Source organism: Lycorma delicatula, chromosome 3 (genome assembly GCF_047948215.1).
Source record: "Lycorma delicatula isolate Av1 chromosome 3, ASM4794821v1, whole genome shotgun sequence".
In the NCBI taxonomy this organism is placed as follows: Eukaryota; Metazoa; Arthropoda; class Insecta; order Hemiptera; family Fulgoridae; genus Lycorma; species Lycorma delicatula.
This window is the reverse complement of record NC_134457.1, coordinates 106,529,299-106,551,585: the sequence shown is the minus strand read 5'-3', so window position 1 is coordinate 106,551,585 and position 22,287 is coordinate 106,529,299. Positions and strand designations below refer to the sequence as shown.

The following is a 22,287-nucleotide window of genomic DNA, read 5'->3' as shown; positions in this document are numbered from 1 at the left end:
CTGATCCTGGATGGCACGTACAAAACGTTCAGTTTCTCTAAATAGAAATTCGTCCCTCAGCTAACGCGTAAATGGGTCGTTATCAGCATTTTCGTGGGAATGGAGAAATCTACCGTGGAGCGCCTTAGATTTCCATGCTTGGATCCTATCCCTAGTTGTAATGATACAGGAGTACAAATTGTCACCATTCAGATTTAGAGGGGAGTAACCCTTGTCCGATGAAACTACTGCTTTGTGTTATGATGATGTTTCAGATCTGGAGAGAAAATATCACTTCATTGAAGCAATGTGTCTGTTACAAAGTGATTTTAGGTCGAGACCTCTATCATCTTCTTTAAGAGATATACAGACATTTCACTTCGGATTTAGGGTGATGCATTCTGTATTTTGTCATCGTTGTGCGTACAAAGATGTTCATGTTTCAAGATGTCTGGGACCAATAAACAACTCCAAACAAGTTTATGAGAACTTTATTATTATTATTAAATGCCGGATTATTTTTTATTATTTTAAAACTTACAATCGGTTCTAAGAATTTTATGAAAATTTCTTTACATTTTTTATTTTTACATTTTACCACTTAACTTTTCCGTGAATAAGAAATTGTTTAATAAGTATAATGTGCAATATTATATGTATGTATATATATTTTTTCCAAGATTATATCGAGATATCTTAGGTATTAAAGTATACATTTGCATGTGTTGGCATCACTGATAAAATTGTGGGAAAGCTTTGTTAGGAAGATATGTTGTAGATGTTGTAATATTATTATTGTGTAATTGTTGGTGTTTACTTTGTTTATTTGACTAAGTAAGTAATGTTATGCTATTCTAATATAAATCAGTAGAATTTAAGTTTGAGTTTTTTATATTGATAATTTGTAGCGTGAACTTTAAACAGTCATGTAAATTCATTTTAGTTCGTTGTAAAATCGTTTTCCACAAAAGGAAAGTTGTTCAGAAACTTGTATAATCACATTTTAAGTGTGCGACTGTAAATTTCATTTACCCCATGCAAACACAGACTGAACTTCAATTTCACAGTCCTTCAGAAATGATTACACATATATCATATTTTAATGCCCAAACCTTTCATGCTGTTCTTGTTACAAACCAGTTTTATCTGAGACGGCACAAGCCTTCTCAGTAGAATGGCGAAATAACCTTAACAGTTAAGTTCATTTATTGTGCCATTGCCCTAAGAGTGCCAATTTCATTTAAACTTGGCACGATGAGTGTCAGATTTGTTTTACTCTCAACCGTACTTCTTAGGCAATGATGCAACTAGCTACCGTTAAGAAATTTCTGTCTAAAGAAATAATAGATTTTTAGTACATAATTATTAATAGTACTTGAACATTAATTCTTCCTATTGTTTATTAACTTTTAATTTTTAACAGGTAATTTGTGGTTAGAAGTGATTATACATTGAATAAATCCATGATCACTAAATGTGAGTGCTACCATATCCTTAGGGATGCTAAGAGACTTAAGGGGTTGGTCCACTCACTTTAATTAAAGTATTAATAATGTATTATTAAATTTAAAATTTACTATAAAATATATATATACACAAAATTTGAAATCTATGGCATGATGTAGAACAAAGATGTGTGTAAACAAAGATTTACAAACCAATATTATGAATCTGTTTCACTGACATAATAAATAGAACTTCAATGAACCTGTGCTTATTGACATTTATATATTTAAACAAGCTTGCATTGTTTTTTGAATTCTGCTTAATCTGATTAATGCTAAGTTAGTATTTTTCCCTATTTTTGGTAACCTTTATTATAGTGGGCATGTTGAAACAAATAAGTATTCTAAAATGGGGCGTACAAATTAGAAAAAGTTTTTAGATAACAAGAGTGTGGGCTGGTGGTTCAGCTTATAATGGGATTTATTAATATGTTTTTGGTGGGGGTTCCTCCATTAAATCCAAAATGGTGCCTTCCAACTCGTGATGTTTTGTAGTAAACTGTAATTAAACATATTTGTTAAATAAGTAACTTATTTGTATATTTTCAGTCACAGCAGCCAAGCGGTATAGTGAGTGTTCAAATCTTATAACTGGGAGATCTTTAGTTCTAGTTCTTAAATAAGAAAAGCAAGGTGATCTCTGTACAGGATGCACATAAATAATTTTTGTTTTAATATAATTTATTTAAAAATTCATCTTCAGAGTAATTATTTATTATTGCCAACATAAATGAATCAATATCAAATATAACCTCATTCAAGCTACTATAAAATATAAAGAACTATCGTTAGGTAATTATAAGAAAGCTGTTTATGAGAGGTGTTTGGAAGAATCTATTTAGTTATGTTAATTGTGTTGGGATCCATACCAAATTCTTGTAGCATATTAAATAAGGAAGTGCTATTGATTGAGTTGTTTGCCTTTTTGTAATCTACAAAGACAGTTGCTTAGTTTTTATGCCTTGTACCAGTACAATGTTTTGACACTCTTCATTCACATAAATTCCTATGGGACATTGTTCTTCCATTGTTTTACTTGAAAAATAATGTAAAAATTTAAATAATTTTAAAATTTGGTAATATAATGATGAAAACTTATTTATTTAATAAACACTTTCAAAAATAGGATAAAATTTGTGACACTTGGTAAAGATGTGAACAGGTCACTAACTAATGTCAGACACACCAGTCTGTAACTGCGAAGCTAAATGATGCAACATGCATAAATGAGCATGTTGCAGCATGAATTTTCCTGATGACTGGAAATGAATTCAAGCGCCAGTTATAAGATGAGCACTGCAATTGAATGGTTCAAACAAGTCTATTTCAACTATAGTATTAAGCATAAAGATATTAAATCGCCAAGAAGACAAGAAATCCCTTTTATTAAGTCAAAATTGTATTGCTTGTAACAAGTTTTTCATGATTTTTGAGAGGTTATAATTTTTTTATTAGTACAGTACACAAGAAACTATTTTATTTTCCATAAACATCTACAAAAACACTACAAGTGGTGGAAATTATTTGAAGCCAAAACTTAAATCATGTAAAAAGATTAGTTTCCAAAAATTCATAAAAAATTAGGGGTTAAGTATTATATCACTATTCATATTATTTATGGTAAAACTACTAACAATACCTACATGTAAAAAAATAATTCAAACTGTGTTTGGCATCCTCGCCTCATAAAAAAATTACCAAAATTAAAATTTCCCTGTTTTTCAAGATCAAATTTATCGCTAATTTTCTCGTAGAAAGAAGAGAGATAGGTAAATAAACCGCTAGACCATTCTTTCACCTTGAAAAAATATGAATATATTGCTTTTTGTTTCATTCTTTCCGGACTTACAGTTTTTTAGTTACGATTGTTTTATAAACCCTTGCAATCACAAAAAATAGGTGTGTGTACCATAACAAAAATGGCTGCCACAAATAAACTGCTTAAATAAAAAAAAGACTTTTAATTTTAAGGTCCTGAGACATGTGGAAAACAAGTGGGTGAGTTTCAATTTTTTTTGGTGGAATTGGTGTCAATTCTTGGGTCACATTAAATGGATTGACCCAGAAAGATATTTGGAATATATGTAAATTTGTACAATGTAACAAAAAATAAATATGGTGCAAAAACAAAAAAAAGTTTCTATGTGTAGAAATTTACTTTTATAATTGAGATTAATAAATTCCTTAATGTGTGTGTGCGCGTGTGTGTGTTTCCTGAATGAATTGCAAAAATTCAGTTAAAAACCTCCAGTAAAATAAACACTGATAAAAAATAATTCCTCTGTAGCAGAGATTTGAGTGTACAAGATTACACATATCATTCTCATCTAATTGGCCCACGGTAGGGTAGTTTTATTGTTAACTACTTGAACAAATTGCAACATACACATTAAGGGAATAAAAAGTATACATATATATATATATATATATATATATATATATATATATATATATATATGACAGCATTTAGAACCACTGCTTTCTTTCCTTTCCATATTAATTCTACACAGTCTAATCTGAATTTAGTTGTCAACATTATTTTTCCCTCCTTATCACACACTATGAATTTCATTTTTAATTAAAGTAGATCTATATTGTTTTTGTAGCTTATGGAACTCTCTTCTTATTAATAAATTTATATTCATGATCAATATCAAATCCTGCTTAGGTGTGACATTTTTCATACACTATAAAGTGACATTTCCATGTTCCATGCACTAGTTTCATGCTTATTTTGCGATAAAAAAAATTAATATTGTTTACAATCTTACAATTTTTAGAAAACAACACTATCTTGTAAGGTGGTGAAATCTTGTAGTGTATCTTGTAGTGAATGAAATTTAGCCTACCTTTCCAGTAAACTTTCATCATCTGCTAAAATTTTTTCTGGTGTATATACATCTCTGAATTTTTTAACAAGATAGTCAATAATCGATTTTATTTTTTGGAGATTTATTAGTATTATCATCATGAGTAAAATTGAGGGAATACAATAAAAGTTTGATTCTTTGGGCTAACACTTTTCCAAATCCAAGAGTTGTAAAAAGGAGATGGTTTGTGTAATAACTTTCAGTCTATGGCTTTCAGGTAATTCCTGATAGCATATATACAGCTACAAACAAAAGCATCTCATAATTATCAGTCTGTTTCCACAGGTGAAACCTCAAAAACTGGTTTGGTAGTTATTTTTTTTTTTTAATGAAATCTTTGACAAAAAGATTAGTCTGCTTGACATAAAGAATGTCAACTAATTTATTTGTAAAAAATAACCCGAATAATGAATATACATTGTTAGGACATATAGAATAGAGAAACAATATGATACTACCGCTTCAGCAATAAATTAGAGTAAAAATGGAACTAGACTCGCATATGTTACAGTAACCCATCAACAAACACAATTAAATGGGTCAATTCATAATTCATCAGTGGCACTTTTCAGCAAAAAAGTGGATGACGAATTATTTCGTCAAGGAAATTTTTATCAGGGTAGTTATTTGATGAGTTATTTCATCAAAAACTATGAAGGGGTTAAATAATTTGTGTCTTCTTTTCTGTCTTTGATGGGTTGAAAGACCTTTTTTTTTAATATTTTTTTTAATTTACAATGGTATATTTAAGTTTGTCAGAATAAAAAAAGATATTTTATTGAATATTAATTAATTTCAACATTTTTGTAAGGTTTTTTTCATCTTATTTTTATAGAAATCTGAGATGTCATTAAATGATGACATTCCACCTCGGATTAATCTTAAAATTAATGATGTACACACTATAAAGGCAGAAGAAGAGAAGGAATTTTATCCATGTCATGTAAGTATTTATAATTATTGGATATTGTAACATACATGATGAGGTTGGACAGAACCCTGAAAAAGAAACTAAATTATGAAATATAGGTAATAGGAGTAACTAAAGTACACATGCATTTGACAATGAAAAATTCATAACTTATTTCTTTGCAATGGCGGCAGAAATATTCAGTAGTGAAGTAGAAGAATAAATCTATCTTTTCCTTGATGAATTTCTTTAATTCACAACTTCACCCATCTTGGGAGTGAAGAAATAATGAATATTTTTAATATCTCAATGTTCAAGGGAGCTAGGGCCTCGGTTAATGGCTTAAAACCTTCTCTGGGGTAACACATATGTATTCTGAAATTTGAAAGTAATCAGTCAGCTTCCTCTCACATGATGCATGAGCAAACAGACAAACTATATATATATTCCCAGTTTGAATTTTCAAAATCGGGTGATTGTTTTCTGATATAAGAGCACCTCCAAAAAAGTGGTCCAGGGGCACCCCGTTTGTTAATAGTTCATAGTAATGAGTGGGCTAGCCTCCCATGAGGTGTTCGTATACCTCACCATTCTAGCCTCACATGCATACCCCAAGGGAAGGTCATTATTGTTAAACAGAAAGAAATTGTTCAAAATTTAATATTACTCATTATTTTTGTAATATTTTCAGTCGACTGATATGATGCATTCAGTTCAACCTCACCTCACACAGTGATGACTCACAGTTCATTAAAGATTGTGCTTCAACCGGAAAATCTCCACTACTACAGATATATACTCATTTTTTTTTTTTGAGATTGAAAACATATCTAAAAACCTTCTCAGTTATGCTGAGAAATGTGGGTAAAAATTTGGTTGAAAGTGATTAAGGAGTTTTTTTGTTTATCCCAAACAAACGAAAACCCTCTGCCTCTTTATATAATAGTATAGATAGAGATAGGAAGTATTATCAGCAAGTACTGCTTTGTTAAAGTGAAGCTTAATTCTAAGAATATATATTAAATTAATTTTAATTTCACCCAAAAAGATTTTTAATTTGAAAAAAATTAACAGATTGCTGGCATGCAGAAATAAGAAAATGAGTGAAAAATCTCATACACAACCCAGCAGCTGTTTTTAACTTATGAATAGCTGTTTTTAGCATTTTTATGTATTCATTCAGAACAAATAAATTTTGCTGCTTTTGCAAAATAAATTCTAATTTTCTTATCATTAAACTTTAAAATCCAATATCTTCATTGTTTGCATACTATCTAATTCATAAATTATCTACAATGCTAACTTCACTCATCGTAAAGTTCTTGTTCAGCTATTATAATTATTATTACTGTACATCCATTCTCAACATTGAATATTTTCTCGATGTATGGAAAATAGCTGAAACCAATCAAACTAGGTAAACTACCTGATGGTATAACATCATATCGGCCGCTTAGTATGAGAAGTGTGCAGCAGTAACTGACCCGCTAGACACAATCAATGTAATAGATGTCATCTTATTAGAGTCGTGAAATGGACAGTTAAGGCCTGTCACTGTAATCTGTGCAGATGGGTGGTGTCTGCATAATTAGTTCATGTTGGATTTTGGAAATGAAATCTTACTGCTGGTTCATGGCAGTTTAATAATTTTTTGAAGTACTTCGTATATTTTTGCAATTGTCTTTGTTGTTAAGGCCTAATTTTCCATTTTTATTCTCAAGCAAAGGCTGGGTAATTGTATTTGGTAAGTTTTTAAATTTTTGCAAGAGGTAAATTTTTTAATTTATTTATTTATATTTAATTTAATAGAGAGGCATGAGACCCATGAATGCAAAATCATAAGTACATAAAAAAATAGAAACTAGTGTTTTTTTTTTTTGTTTTACATCGGAAGTGGGAAAACATGCCTAAACCAAACGCTCAGTAGCCTGTACATACTGGGTGTGAGGTTCACCGCCTACTGCAGTGGACTCGCTAAAAGCCCATTCCCTCAGGCAATGTGGTACTGGAACTGCTGTAAAGGCTCAACTTCAGCACTACGTGCATCACATGTACACCTCACATTCATAAAAATATTTACACACTACATTCACATGATATTTACAACTCAATATTTACTATACAAGTAGATTCTTAACTCCACACAGCTATGCTAGCCTTTGATGGCAGGAATGCATTTCATGGGAGCCATTGCTGATGGCAGTGTCGAGGCACACCTGTCACCTGCCCCTAAAGACTGGTGCCCAGCACTACCCTCAACTGACATCTTTGCTGCTCACCTCATCTTCTTCCTTTAGTAGTTTCTGGTGGAGCGCTCCACCAGAAACCACTGTGAACACATGGTCCAACTCTCACCGAACAAGAGCATCAACTGCATGACCCCCCAAGCGAGTCCAAACCATCACATGCCAATTCTTCCTTCCACCTGGGACACTTGAAAATGATGTGCTCCAATGTGTTAGTTTCTTCACAATACTTACATTGATCTGTACACCTCCTTCCAATCCTGCAGACGTAGAACCCAAATAACCCTTGGTCTATTGACCAATACAGCAGCTACTTCTGGGATCAAAATATACCTCTAATGTCCTTTTGGATTCTTCCACCTCCTTTTTTTTTTTTTTCTACTATCCCCGATTGGATATCCAATTAAGTATACTCAGTCGGGGAGAGTGTCCTTTTACTCTCAAAGGAGGCGTCCCCCACCCGCCGGCTATACGTCCGGCACGGCAGGTTGGCCTCCCCGGTCTCGGATCTTTTGTTTTACATTGCCTGCCTCTAATCCCTCGCTTTAGAGCCAAGGTCCGGCTATGCCGTCCCCCAGCGCCTCAGCAGGGAACCGGTACTCGGTCTTTACGCCTTTGGCCTCTAATCGACAGCGCTGACCCCACAAAGAGCCTAGGCTCCCGCAGGAACGACCCCGCCGACCGGGACTTGGTCTTTTATTTTAACCCAAACTCAAACTCCCCTGGAGTTCACCCCCTTCTCAGGTACCCGCACACCAAGGCGTACAGCCCTCCATGGAGTGACTGTCCGCCCTACCCTACTGTTTATACTCCCATTCTTCTGTCTTCATCCTCTTTGGCCCGCAGGACCTCCCCGGCGAACCTGCGGAACCATTCCCAGTTCTCATTGTTGTACCCCAAGCGGTTTATGAGATTTTCTGGTGTAAGACCATTAATTACTATTTGACCTCTGTTAACGGCCTATCTTGGACATATGAACAACGTATGTTCGGCATCGTCGTTCTCTGGACAATAGATGCACTGCGGGGTGGCTCTTTTCCCATCCTATACAGATACTGACCGAAAGAGCCGTGCCCCGACAGTAATTGTGTCATGTAAAAATTGACATCTCCGAGTCTATTGTTATTCCAGGTTTTAATATTAGGGATTAGGCGTCTGGTCCATTCTCCCACTCTGGACCCTGCCCACTCTTCTTGCCATTCTTGTTCTATAATCCCTTCCATCTCTTCTTTCGACATACCGCTGTGTCTGAGGGTTCTGGCTTTTATCTGAAGGTCTATGTGTAGGACCCCGGTCAGTACGCACAGCGCGTAATACGATACCGTACAGTAACTAGCAGCTACACGCAGCAATGCCAGTCTATGGACACTTCTCAACTTCTTTTTATTTCGCTGTATGTTCATTTCCGCCCCCCATATGGGAGCCGCATACAGTACCGCCGAAGTGATAGCCGCGGTTATCAATCTTCGAATAACCATTTTAGGTGAGCCGTGGTTTTGAAATAATCCTCTTAATCCCTTTACAGCAGGAGTAACTCTCCCACAAATCATATCAATATGCTTGCTGAACCTTAAACGTTTGTCCAGAAGTACCCCCAAGTATTTTGTTTCTTTTACTTCATCGATTCTCTGTTCTCTGATATTTAGATTCACACTTCTTAATGGTCTTCTACCCGAGAGGACCAGGTAACAGGATTTATTAGGAGCTATTTCTAATTTGTTATCCTCCATCCATTCATCTATTGTTCTAAGGGCTTGGTTTGCCTTGTTCTCCAGTTCATTTATATCTCTGTCTTCTACTAATATTGAGATATCATCCGCGTATCCTACTATCGATACCCCTTCGGGGTAGTTCAGCCTGAAGATTTTATCATAGAAAACATTCCATAAGGTTGGGCCAAGGACAGATCCCTGCGGCACCCCTCTGAATACCTGAAATATGGCTTTCCTTTCTAGGGTTTTGACCTCTATGAACCTATTTTGCAGATATTGATCTATCTGATTTACTAAGTATTTACTTATTCGCATGGCTTGAAGCGCCTCAATGATGGCTGTCCAGGGGACCGTACCAAATGCGTTTCTAACATCAAGCATTATGATCATGGGGATTTTTCTAGTCCTCCATGTACCGCTTCTGCAATTTAATGCCCAGTTTTTTACCTTCTCGACTGCGGTCACCGTGGACCATCCCTTTCTAAATCCGTATTGTTCCGGATGTAGACATTGTTTTTCCTCTATTTCCTCTCTAAGTCTATTTTCTAACAACCTTTCAACTACTTTTCCCATATTATTTATGAGCGTAATCGGTCTATATGCTGTGTTCTCTTGAATTTGTCCTGCCTTTGGGAGGAAGACTGTTCTTGCTTCCTTCCAGCATTCAGGGAAGCTTCTATTTTGTAGGCCGTAGCTGGCTACATCGACTATTTCCCAAGGTACGATTCTAACTATTATCTTAATGATGGCCGCTGGGATGCCATCTGGGCCGGGGCTTTTCTTATTTTTTAATTTATTTATAGCTTCCATGACCTCTTTTTGTGTAAATCTTCCTCCCTGGCATTCTATCACCTCTCTATTATATTGCTCCTCCGTTCTGGGGAATAACTTTCTGATCTGCAACGCAGCCGTTTCTTCAACGGTTTTCAACAGATCGGCATAAGATTTACCGGGGGCCCTTACTATGACCGTTTTACTTCCAACGACCAGGGGGGTTCCCTTTTCTTGTTGATACCGACCTCGACCTTGCCCTCCCTTGTTCGCTCAGGCTGGAGAGTAACATCCTCAGCAAGGTCTTACCCTTCCTCATCATGTATATTACTATTTTTCTCACTATGATGCCCGCTACACCACTGGGAACCACAAAGACAGCTGACTCCAGCTTACCTACAGCTCTTGGTAAGGCCTTTATAATATGAGATTATAATATCTCCTTCTCTAGAGTCATAGATTACCGTGTACCTAATTCCGGTATTTGTGATCTTTCCATCTTCGAGGATGGTGCAGTCTTGTAAGATCATTGCCCCAGGTGCCGTCCCAGCATACCGGCTGGATGGCTTTAATCCATTCAAATCGATGAAAAAACAGCTGTCATCTCCTGGTCTTAGATCTTTCTCCTGGGTCAGCCTGTTCATTGCCCAGGTTGACCATCGTGTGGGTAATCTGTCTATCAGTTGTTCATCTGTCATCTCTACATCTAGAATATAGAATATCTGACATCTCGTTCCTGCCATGACTTTCGGTTTGCGTACTTTGGTCAACTGTGTCTGGAGTCTCATCATTTATTCGTTGTAAATCTTTATAAATTTCTGTCAGCTCCCTCTCATGAGCCTTGATTGCCGTTACACTGGCCTTGCCAGTTAGTTGCCTAAGCTGTAATAGTGCATTACCCAGCCTGTACGTAACCTCCTTCAAATTAAGGGGGGCCTCCTCTTCTTCTGATGAGCCTGCTCTAGGCCGCTTGGCGGTTCTCCCCTCTACTGTCTTCCACTTTGCTTTTCCTTGATTTAATCCTGTAATGTCCTCTGGAGAGGCCTTATCTTCTATTGGAAGCGAGCTTCCAATTTTGGTTCTATGGTAAAAACTATAGGAGATATGGAGGATAGGAGTTTGCCCGTGTAAAGTATCGCAAACACTTAGAAAAATTTCTACTAGTACACAGTAAAACTTCTGAAAATTTTACAAGTCCTTGTTTACTTGTATTTCAATGACGTCACGAACAAGCCAGAGCTTGTCGCTTGATTTGCAAAATTTGTCTCTATATAAGTTAAATGTATATACTTAAACACTTAAAAAAGAAAAACTTATTCAAAGTACTTTTTAACTCACTCTGTCCGTGTAGTTGCATTTACTTACAATCCCACACCCCTTCGGTTCTTAACCGTTGTCCAAAAGGGCTGTAGCACTAAAAGTTCTCTACACTTTCCTCAAAATTTTGTATTTTCAAAAAAAAAAAAAAAAAACCGAAACTCTAAAAACTTTGCACTTGTGTCCATTAACCATACCACTATAATTTCCGATGTCCGTATCCAGTAAAAAATCAAAAAAACCCAATCAAAAAGTAAAATATCGCGGAGCTAACAAACACGTCTGCACTCGGTGCCGTCCACAACTCTACTCTACTTCTTCCACCTCCTGCTATTCAATAAACATACGGGTCCTTGCCTTCTGTGATCCTATCCCTTTTTTCCTTGGCTATGAGGTCAAATGGTGGCATTGACACCACCACTAGTGAAGCATCCAAGGAAACTGTCCTATATAATTGGGCTACCCTGATTGGCAACCTCCTATACTTGCTGTTCAGTCTGAAGGCCTCCCACCTTACCGCCATCACATACAATATTGTATGTGATAGCAGTAGTATCGGCTATGTATCCAACACCACCGTAGACGCTAATATCCTGCGCTTAGATGCCCTGGGACCTGCAAAATTGGCCAATAGCCTCATCAGTGTTGAGAACATTCGCTCCGCCTTCGTGGCCACCTAAAATAGATTTATCATTGTTTTTGTTAGCTTATTTTAAAAACCTTTGGAATCATTAGATAAAGATTCGTCAACCTTAACAGTATAATTAAAAAATAAATCTTGACTAAGAGTATTACAAATATTTTGTTCTTAAATATATCTTAATAATAAGGTAGATCTATGTTGTTTTTGAAGCTTATGGAAGTTTTTCTCATTAATAATTGTGTAAATTCTCAGTAGAGAACTGCTTCAAAAATTACATTTTTTATAAATATTTTTGGTACATGAGTATCAACAATATTGTTAATATGTTTCATTTTTTTGTTTTTTATTACAGCAAGTAGATTTACTACAGATGAAAGAGGAACTACTTTATATCGAAAAAGATCATTTAGCAATTGAAGACACCAACTTGAATAAGACAGAAAATTTAGAAGTTAAAAATGAAGTGGTAAGTAAGGATATTAGATTCTGCATACAGTGAAAACACCAATTGTCCAGATGAACCTTTGCAAGGCCAGATCTGGATAATTGGGTAAAAATTTACTTTAATAAGTTTAAATACATATATGTTTTTGCTAAATGAATTGAAAAAAGTTAAATTAAAAAAACCAGTATAATTAAGATCGATAAAAAAAAAATCCCTATTGAAGTGAAGATTTATTTGAAAAAATTGAAATTATAAGTTAAACACAGAGAGAGAATTAGAGGATCTTCTCGTGATTTGTGAACTCGTATATATTAATTATTTAGCAGGTTAAACTTTTTATAGTCCATTTTTTTCTCTCTGTACATAAATGTCTATATGTACGATATAATATTCTTTCAGCCTCTGTAAAGCACGGAATTAGAGAAACACTCTTGCCTCTAATTTCTTACTTCAATTTGCTTTCAGGCCTATGCTCATTCTCAGTGATAACTTTTATAAATTCTTTAACTATTCACAATTTATATAATAACCATTAGCTTTTTACATTGTGTAAAAATTGTTTGTTTAAAATAAAAATTAATAAAACAAATTTTAAACTTCTAAAAATATTCAAAATGTTTTTATGGATTTTTTATTTTTAAGAAATATTTGTTCAGTCAATAATGAAAAAGTATTACAATAATTATTAATTTATCATATCTTATCTTTGGATACAAACTTAATTTTAATAAAAGTGTCTCAATCAAATTCTGTTTGCAGATTTATAAGGCTGAATTCACGTTTTTGAATATATATATATATATATATATATATATTCAAAAATATATATATATATATATATATATAATTTTTTCAACTATTTCCAAATTATCTTCTAAACTAAATAATAGTTTAAAACTAAATAATATACAAAATTATTATAAAATTGTCAGCAACATTCGAGAAACCTATTCGAGAAAATTCTATTTTTAAATGATTTAAAATCTTCATTAAATCTATCTTTAAATGATTATTTGTTTTTTATATCTTTTCTTTTACTTCCTCTTTTTTCTATTACTTCCTCCTCCCAAATCTTAAGAAATGGCTTATTGGACAAAGATTCATTTCTAATTATGCAAAGGTGAGGGAACTGCTTATTTCGCAGAGTTGGACAAATCACATCATACTGATAAAATAAAAAGAGTTTGAAAATCTGGGTAAATGAATCAAATTGCAAGAGAATTAAGTTGAAAGTTAAAAAAAAATTCTTCAAAACCTTCCTGAACAACCGCCATATTTGTTTTAAATTGACTTATAAAATCAGTTTTCTCAGAATTAAATTTGTGATTAATGTGTTTGCAATTTTGTTATTTTTTGCAACATACACTTTGAGAAAATAAAGTGTATAATATATATATATATAAATAACAATTGTAATATTCTATTAATAGTAAATTCATATAAAAATAAAATTAAATCAGTTTTGTTCTTTTTTGGCCTAATTTTGTCATATAATATTTGGATTTTTCTAAAATTTTTAGCAAGATAGATTTTAATGGTATTTACTACCAAAAATATTTATTTTTAGGATATGTGATTTGTATATAAGTGGTATTATTACTAAGTTCCAGTCAGAAACAAAAAAAAAAAAAAAACATTTATTGGAAATTAATTAGTTTGTAATATGATTTCTTTATCTTTTTTTTAAAGGAATCTGAGATCTTATTGAATGATGCTTCACCACTGGTTAATCTTAATATGAAAAGCAATGAACTTCGAATAAAAGATTTTCACACAGTGAAGACAAAAGATGGGATGGTATTTTATCCATGTCGTGTAAGTATTAGCTATTGTAACTATTGGCTATTGTAACAAACATGATTTGTTAATTTCATTACTGTCTATATATTTCAATGTGTTCGTTTTAAAAAAAAATGTTTGTAACTGTATTTAGTTCATTTTAATTAATATCGATTTATTGAGATGTTTGTGAATGATAAATGGTCAATGTGTGAGAGCAAAGTGTGTTTTTGAAATTCATTGATGACTGAAATATGTGAATTTTAACCTGTTGATGGAGTTGACATTTTAGTAAGCTTTGGGTGATTTGTTGTTAATTGTATTCAGTGTTCATGTTTTAATATTTATCAGGTAGGCAGTTTAAAGTGGACCTGGTACAGACTAAACATGGTTGTGACATAAAATCTGTAAATGAAAAGAAAATAATATAAAATCTAATTTTGTGATTACATTAGGAAGACTTAACATATCTACCATATTTTGACAAAAGATATCCGAAGTGATCACCCTGCACAGCTGATGCATCAATGCTAAAGTAATATTATTGAGAGTCACCTGATGCAAACTGTTGTCAATGACTTCAGTTTTTTATTATGAACATTTGCCTCCAGTTATTGATAGTGTAGGACTTGCAACTAGACAAATCGTCTAGTCAGAATTGCACTAGACAAATCGTGTTGACAAGGAAAACCACTGTTCTCGAAAATTATTGCACTGAAGCATGAATAGTTTACAACAGACAATAATAGATTAGAGCAGTAATATACACCTCCAATAATAGTGCTAATAGGAGCAGTGTAAAAGATAACACTCAAATACCTGTAGTTCAAGCTCTCTCAGTTTGGTTTTTAAGTTTCTTGCCCTGTGTGGAAATATATATATATAATAGTGTTTCTTGCATGCGCACCACTTCATCAGATTTATTTACAAGTTTTTTTAAATGTTTTTAATATATTGTTATAAGAGGACGCGAATTTAGAAGAATTAAAAAAATTATATATTTTTATTTTGTTTATTATAAAATTATACATTATAAATCATGTTTTCCAGTTTGATCATATATATATATATATATATATATATATATATGTTGTATTTTTTTAATAAAAAATTCAACTTGAACAACCCAAGTACAGAATTATAAAGTAAATGAAATGACACTTACCTTATTTTTTATTCCAAAAGCACCTTTACAGGATCCTGCATCATCAGCTGTATATAATATATTTATATAAGATTACATATCAAACATAATAAAAAATTAAAATATTGTAAATAGTTAATTTTAATATTAAAATTTCAATGTAGTGAAAAAATCAAGAAATTAAATTTAAACAATACTAGGCAAAGTTTGGACATTTTTTAGAGATTTTAAACATATAAATACAAAAGATTCCAACTTGATCAACTTTCAGACAGAATATTAAGATGACAATTATAAAGGCAGCAACAGATGGCAGCACATTTTTATATAAAAAAAAGAAATAATCATAATTTTTATAAATATCGTGATTTAAATCCACTCAGTAATGTAAATTGGCTTTCCAGGTTACATAGCGTAAATTTATTCTATTTATTATTTTTTTTAAACTTAAGTTGTTATTTATTGTAGAAGTAGTTATTTTATTTAACTAACTTGTTAAATAAATGTTTTTATTATATGATGTTTTTTATATATGATTGTAGTTTTAATTTTTTATTATGTTGGATATGTAATTTTATTTAATTGTATTATATAAAACTGATATGCAGGATCCCGCAAAAGTGCTTAGAATAAAAAATAAAATGTTATTTCATTTACTTTGTAATTCTTTACTTGGGTTGTTGATGTTGGTTTTTTATTATAAAAATACCATATATTGGTACAGAAGAATATGGCGTTTTACTATAATCTACAGAGTGTCCAGTCTAAAAGTACAGCTTAAAATTAAGAGAACCAGTTAACATAACTTGGCAACTTTTTTTTAAATAAACATCAACTCTCGCAATGTTTTAATGTAAATTTGTCTACTTCAGTGTATGCACCTTTTGTTGCACTTCAGATGCCTGGAAAATAATCTAACTCCTGCCAGGTGTTTAAGAGCATCAGCTTCATTATTAGACCTACACCTTCAATTTTTTTATTTTAAATCGTCCAAATCTCAAACTTTCTTTTGTTACAACTTTTAATGAAATTTCAAGCAAAAAAGTTAGAGGAGTGATATCTGAGAGATCTAGCTGGCCATGCAGTCCGTACTTCATCAGATCTTACATCTGGGGAAGTGTTGTTCAGGAACATGGTAACATCTCAATATAATTGTGGTGGAGCACCATTTTGTTGGAAATGAATCTGGCAGGATCTGAGGAACCGGAAAATTCTGAAACAGGTCGACGTAAATCTGCCCTGTCACAGTGGGCTCCATGAAAATGATCAGTCTGATTACACCATTTTTGTTTCATCATAACTAGACATTGACTATGGGTGTGTCCCTTTCATTTTTGATTACTGCATGGGGTTTTAAGTACATTAAATTTGACAGAGTGTCTTTAACTATCCTGCACAAATGAAAAGTTGTCTCACCACTAAATAAGATATCTAACTATAAATAAGAGTTGTAACTTGTATTCTTGCAAACTGAGTGCTTATGGTAATGTTGTGAACTGTAGAAAGAGATATTTGCAGTCCATATCTAGGTCGCCTAATAAAGTTAATGGGACGGGCAGTGAATGCGTAGCTTACTTGATCCATAGCCTCATCACAACTGTAACCTTTGATGATTTCTGTCTCTTAAAGTCCCTGTACCTTTGAGGACGTTAAACTTTGACATAAAAGAATTGATATTCCATTCAGTTTGTACAAGCTGTTAAACATATGTACATGATTGAAACTCCATTAACTAAAGCATGCACTGAATGGTTTTTGTGGGATCCACATATTGATGGACTACAATCGCATTGGAGTCAGCTTGTCTGCACATCATACGCATATTCTACTGACTATTAAAAGTACCCTGAACAATTCTTGGAGATTTATGCTATCATTTGAGTACTAAGAAGTTAGGACTTATTTCCTAAATATAGGCCATTTGTTTTGGATACCTTTAGCCCAGACAATCGGTAAAGTTTCAGCTATGTGTATAGATATGCAGTAGGATAAGTAAAGTTTGTTATTAAACTTTACTTGTGAATCATTAAAAAATATTCCAAACGATGTTTATTTTGAATATATGTTTAAAATATTCAGTTTTTTATCCATATTTTGCGACTTTTTACAAAATAGAATAATGTTATTGTAATGGAAATAATTTTGTATTAATTCATAATTACCTTTTAATTGTTGGTTTAATTTTACAGGTTATTATTGAAAAATTAACCATCAAAAGAAGTACCAAGAATAATTGTAAGAGTAGTGTAAATAATTCTAACTTTTGTCAAAAGTCTGTTATTCCAGAAAATAATTTAAAAACACAACTTATTACGCATAACGAAGAGAAGAATTATGTTTGTACCATTTGTCCGAAGACTTTTAATCAAAGTTCTGAATTAAAATCACATTTAAACGTTCATACGAAAGAGAAAATTTATTATGTTTGCAAAATCTGCCATAAGGTTTTTAACCGTAATTTTAATTTAAAGCAACATCTTAACATTCATACAAAAGAGAAGAATTATATTTGTACATTTTGTCAAAAGTCATTTAATCACAAAAGCAGTTTAAAAAAACATCTTAATATTCATACAAAAGAGAAGAATTATATTTGTACATTTTGTCAAAAGTCATTTAATGACAAAAGCAGTTTAAAAAAACATCTTAATATTCATACAAAAGAGAAGAATTATATTTGTAACTTTTGTCAAAAGTCATTTAATCGCAAAAGCAATTTAGAAATACATCTTAATATTCATACAAAAGAGAATAATTATATTTGTAACTTTTGTCAAAAGTCATTTAATGAGAAAGCCAGTTTAAAATTACATCTTAATATTCATACAAAAGAGAATAATTATATTTGTAACTTTTGTCAAAAGTCATTTAATCGGAAAGGCAGTTTAAAATTACATCTTAATATTCATACAAATGAGAAGAATTATATTTGTAACTTTTGTCAAAAGTCATTTAATCGCAAAGACAGTTTAAAAATACATCTTAATATTCATACAAAAGAGAATAATTATATTTGTAACTTTTGTCAAAAGTCATTTAATGTCAAAAGAAATTTAGAAATACATCTTAATATTCATACAAAGGAGAAGAATTATATTTGTAACTTTTGTCAAAAGTCATTTAATTACAAAACCAGTTTAAAAATGCATCTTAATATTCATACAAAAGAGAATAATTATGTTTGTAACTTTTGTCAAAATTCATTTAATCAGAAAAGCAGTTTAAAATTACATCTTAATATTCATACAAAAGAGAAGAATTATATTTGTAACTTTTGTCAAAAGTCATTTAATCGCAAAAGCAATTTAGAAATACATCTTAATATTCATACAAAAGAGAATAATTATATTTGTAACTTTTGTCAAAAGTCATTTAATCAGAAAGCCAGTTTAAAATTACATCTTAATATTCATACAAAAGAGAATAATTATATTTGTAACTTTTGTCAAAAGTCATTTAATCAGAAAGGCAGATTAAAATTACATCTTAATATTCATACAAAAGAGAAGAATTATATTTGTAACTTTTGTCAAAAGTCATTTAATTACAAAACCAGTTTAAAAATGCATCTTAATATTCATACAAAAGAGAATAATTATGTTTGTAACTTTTGTCAAAATTCATTTAATCAGAAAAACAGTTTAAAATTACATCTTAATATTCATACAAAAGAGAAGAATTATATTTGTAACTTTTGTCAAAAGGCATTTAATCGCAAAGACAGTTTAAAATTACATCTTAATATTCATACAAAAGAGAAAAATTAGTTTTGTAAATTCTGCGAAAAGGATTTTTATTGCCTTTCTAGTTTAAAGCGACATCTTAATATTCATAACTAATTTCAACTATTTCTTATGATGTTATTTGTACTTGCATACATGGTCTCACACTCACTACAGACGTTGTGATGTTTGTTGTAATTGATTGATGGGCACATATGACATCGCCTGTGTTTTTTCTGTAGCAATTCAGGTTCGATTTTTCCTTTTTTAATTTTTAATACATTTCTTATATTAAAGTCAGCGATGTTGGAAGTCTGGATTATACAAGTCGTCGTCTCATATGAGTTAAGGCAAATGATTTCCTTAAATATGTGTCCATATTTTCAGGGCTTATTTTTCATGAACATTCAAAATGTGCATAGATCCTGAAAACTGATAAGCATCTTCTCTACAATTAGATACTTGGTGGGAGAATAATTCGACCGGCAATTTGAGATTAACATTTTAATTAATTTGAAAATATGAGCGGTTTTGTCACCATCTAGTATACTGGAGTGTACTTTAGTGCCGTTAAAACTAACAGAAATAAAAACCGCTGAAGGGACATGGTTTCCCTGAATATAACACTTCCAGTTCCATCACTTTCTGTAGATCCCTCACATCTTCTTTACTAGAATTAAATATACCAAATAAATACAGTAGTCCATTAAAGCTTTTAATTCAATATTATCAGTGTGATTAACAAAGGAAGTTGCGGAGCAGTAGTTTTAGTGATAATTTAGTAATTTTATGTTCTAATTAAAACAGTAATTCCCAATAATAAATTGAATTAATAGAGATTCAAGTTTTTAGCAGTTTCTTTTATTTGAGAAAGATGAGTCCTAATAACATTAGTTCAGTACTCCTTTTATAACAATTTTTTTCATAGACAGACTTTCGTCTAATTTCCTTTTCAACAATTCATCTGATACACTCATCGCGTTTTTGTTTTTAATTTCACATACATTGTCAGGACTTTCTATGTCACATTCACTATCGCTATCATATTCACTAAATATAGATTCACTGTCCTACAGATCATCAGTTCATTAAGATATCTTCAATTTCATTTTCATTCAAGCTTTTACTACATTCACAAGAGGTACTTATACTCAGTAAACTCATAATTTGTTAAAAATGTAAAAAATACAATGACGATTTTATTACAAAAAAAAAGTAACATTGTTACTATCATCGGTTTGATTGTGAACTCTCGTAAAAAATAAACTAATAAGTTTTCATTGTACATGGCACTATAGCTGGCCTTGAAACACCCTTGAATAGAGTGGACAATGAAATCAGGGAAGTAGCAACTGTCATTGCAACATAGCCAACAAAAATATACCTCTCGGGTTAAAAATGACCAGATGACAGCAATGAGTTAAATGTGTATAAATTTGCAATTATTTTGAATTTATGCTTGTAAATTTACCAAAATATTTTTCAAAATATATAATATCAGAAAATGTAAAAAAAATTACATTTTTTTTTAACACCTAAAAAAATTAAGAATCTTTAAGATTAGATCATACTTTGTTGCTACTGGTATATTCTGATACATTCTTTAAGAAATTTTTTGATATATAATTTAAGAAATATATTTCAGCAATTACATTTAGCATTTCTATTTGAAGCTTGCCCGATCTTTTGTAAAGGCAAAAAAATCTCTTCTTTACTATTTATTTTTTCCACACAGAATCTTCCCTTTCTAACCCACCCTGATATATTTCCCAATTTGTTTATTGATGTGCTCTTCTCTTCTTTGTATTCTCTACAAGTTTTATAACATTTTAAAGGTTACTGAAAGGAGAGACATTCCACTGTAAATTTTGTGTCAAGGATGAATTGGGGCAGAGTGGCCATTCTGGCAGGATTTTTTTTGTCTTCCAAATATTGTCTGTAATAGATCATTGATTAATTAGCTAATAATCATAATTTAAAAAATTACACAGGTATTGGGTCCTCACCCGGATGCTTTATTATTTTTTTGAGATCAGATTATTCTTTATTTCTTGTTTATTCAGGGGACTTGAGTTTTCTAGTTTAGTTACTGGTTACAAATAGTTGAGCTTTTTTCTGGATTTTTTTGCAGATTCAACAGTTTTTCAAAATTATTGACTAAAATTTTACTATCGCAAAATAATATTTTTTATTAAATTTTATATGTGTTCAATTTTTTATAAAATAAATTTCTTTATGAAATAGAGTATTTTATTGTAATAAAAAAATTAGTTTATTATATTTCAGTTTTAAAACGGATTATAATATATAAATTGCGATTATTATGTGATGTTAAGAAATAATATTTTGTTCACAAAGTAAAAGATTTCAGAATTATATAGTCTGATTTTATAATTTGTCTGTGAAATGAAAACTTTCACATCCACTTAAATATTTAAGTGGATTAAACTATATTTATATACTCTTATTATTTAAAAATTGTGTTTTTGAATATTTTCATATGTACATTCAAAGTTATTTATTTTTTTAATCAAATAAAGTTCTACAAAAAACGGATTGCTTTTTTATTTAAAATGTACATGATTCCTTTTCGTAAGAACAGTTGGTTGTATTATATTATGACCAGATGCATTTATCCTGTACCAGTTAGATAATTAAAACTAAATTAAAGCTATCCTCTTTGCCTGATCTACATTGTGAATCTGCATAGTCTTAACTTTTCCGTTTAATTTTTTTAGTGTCCCAGCCATGGGGGTTTAAATGTGGTGGTCTCACATCAAAAAGTAGATTATTATGAGGTTGTTTCATTTATAAAAATCTCATTTTTCTACATTTAATGGTATGTCATTGTTATAATGTTAGGCAATATGGACAATGTTAATGATAATTTTTTGCAGCATTTTTTTTTTTTTTTGTTTTAACTGATTTTCTCTCTCTCTTCTCCAGTCTATTTCTTTCCAGACCATGTTCTTTTTCTATTTTCCAACTCGTGATTGAAAATTAACTTTCTAAAGAGAACTTGTTTTAAAAATGTTTCAACAATTCCTACGTCTTAGAGAACCTTTTTAATCGCTTCAGTCTAATTTATTTTGTTTTTCTTTCTGCAGAAATCTATTAATTTTTTACAGTATTTTATTATTACTTTTTAAATGGATGAGACAAAAGAAACAGTTGTATACCCTTTTTAATTAAATTTTACTCTGCTTGGGTTTTTTAATAACTTTACTTGTTCCTATTCGGGTTA

The 22,287-nt window shown here is 31.5% G+C and overlaps 1 protein-coding gene across 1 annotated transcript; it reads left to right on the top strand.

Moving 5' to 3' along the window:
* Positions 1–729: 729 nt before the first annotated feature.
* Positions 730–17,160, top strand: LOC142321192 (uncharacterized). The gene is made up of 4 exons (XM_075359187.1): positions 730–813; positions 5,190–5,297; positions 12,306–12,419; positions 17,008–17,160. Exons 2-4 carry the CDS (start codon positions 5,199–5,201, stop codon positions 17,158–17,160), a joined length of 366 nt encoding a protein of 121 aa, XP_075215302.1. The 5' UTR covers positions 730–813; positions 5,190–5,198.
* The last annotated feature ends 5,127 nt before the right edge of the window (positions 17,161–22,287 follow it).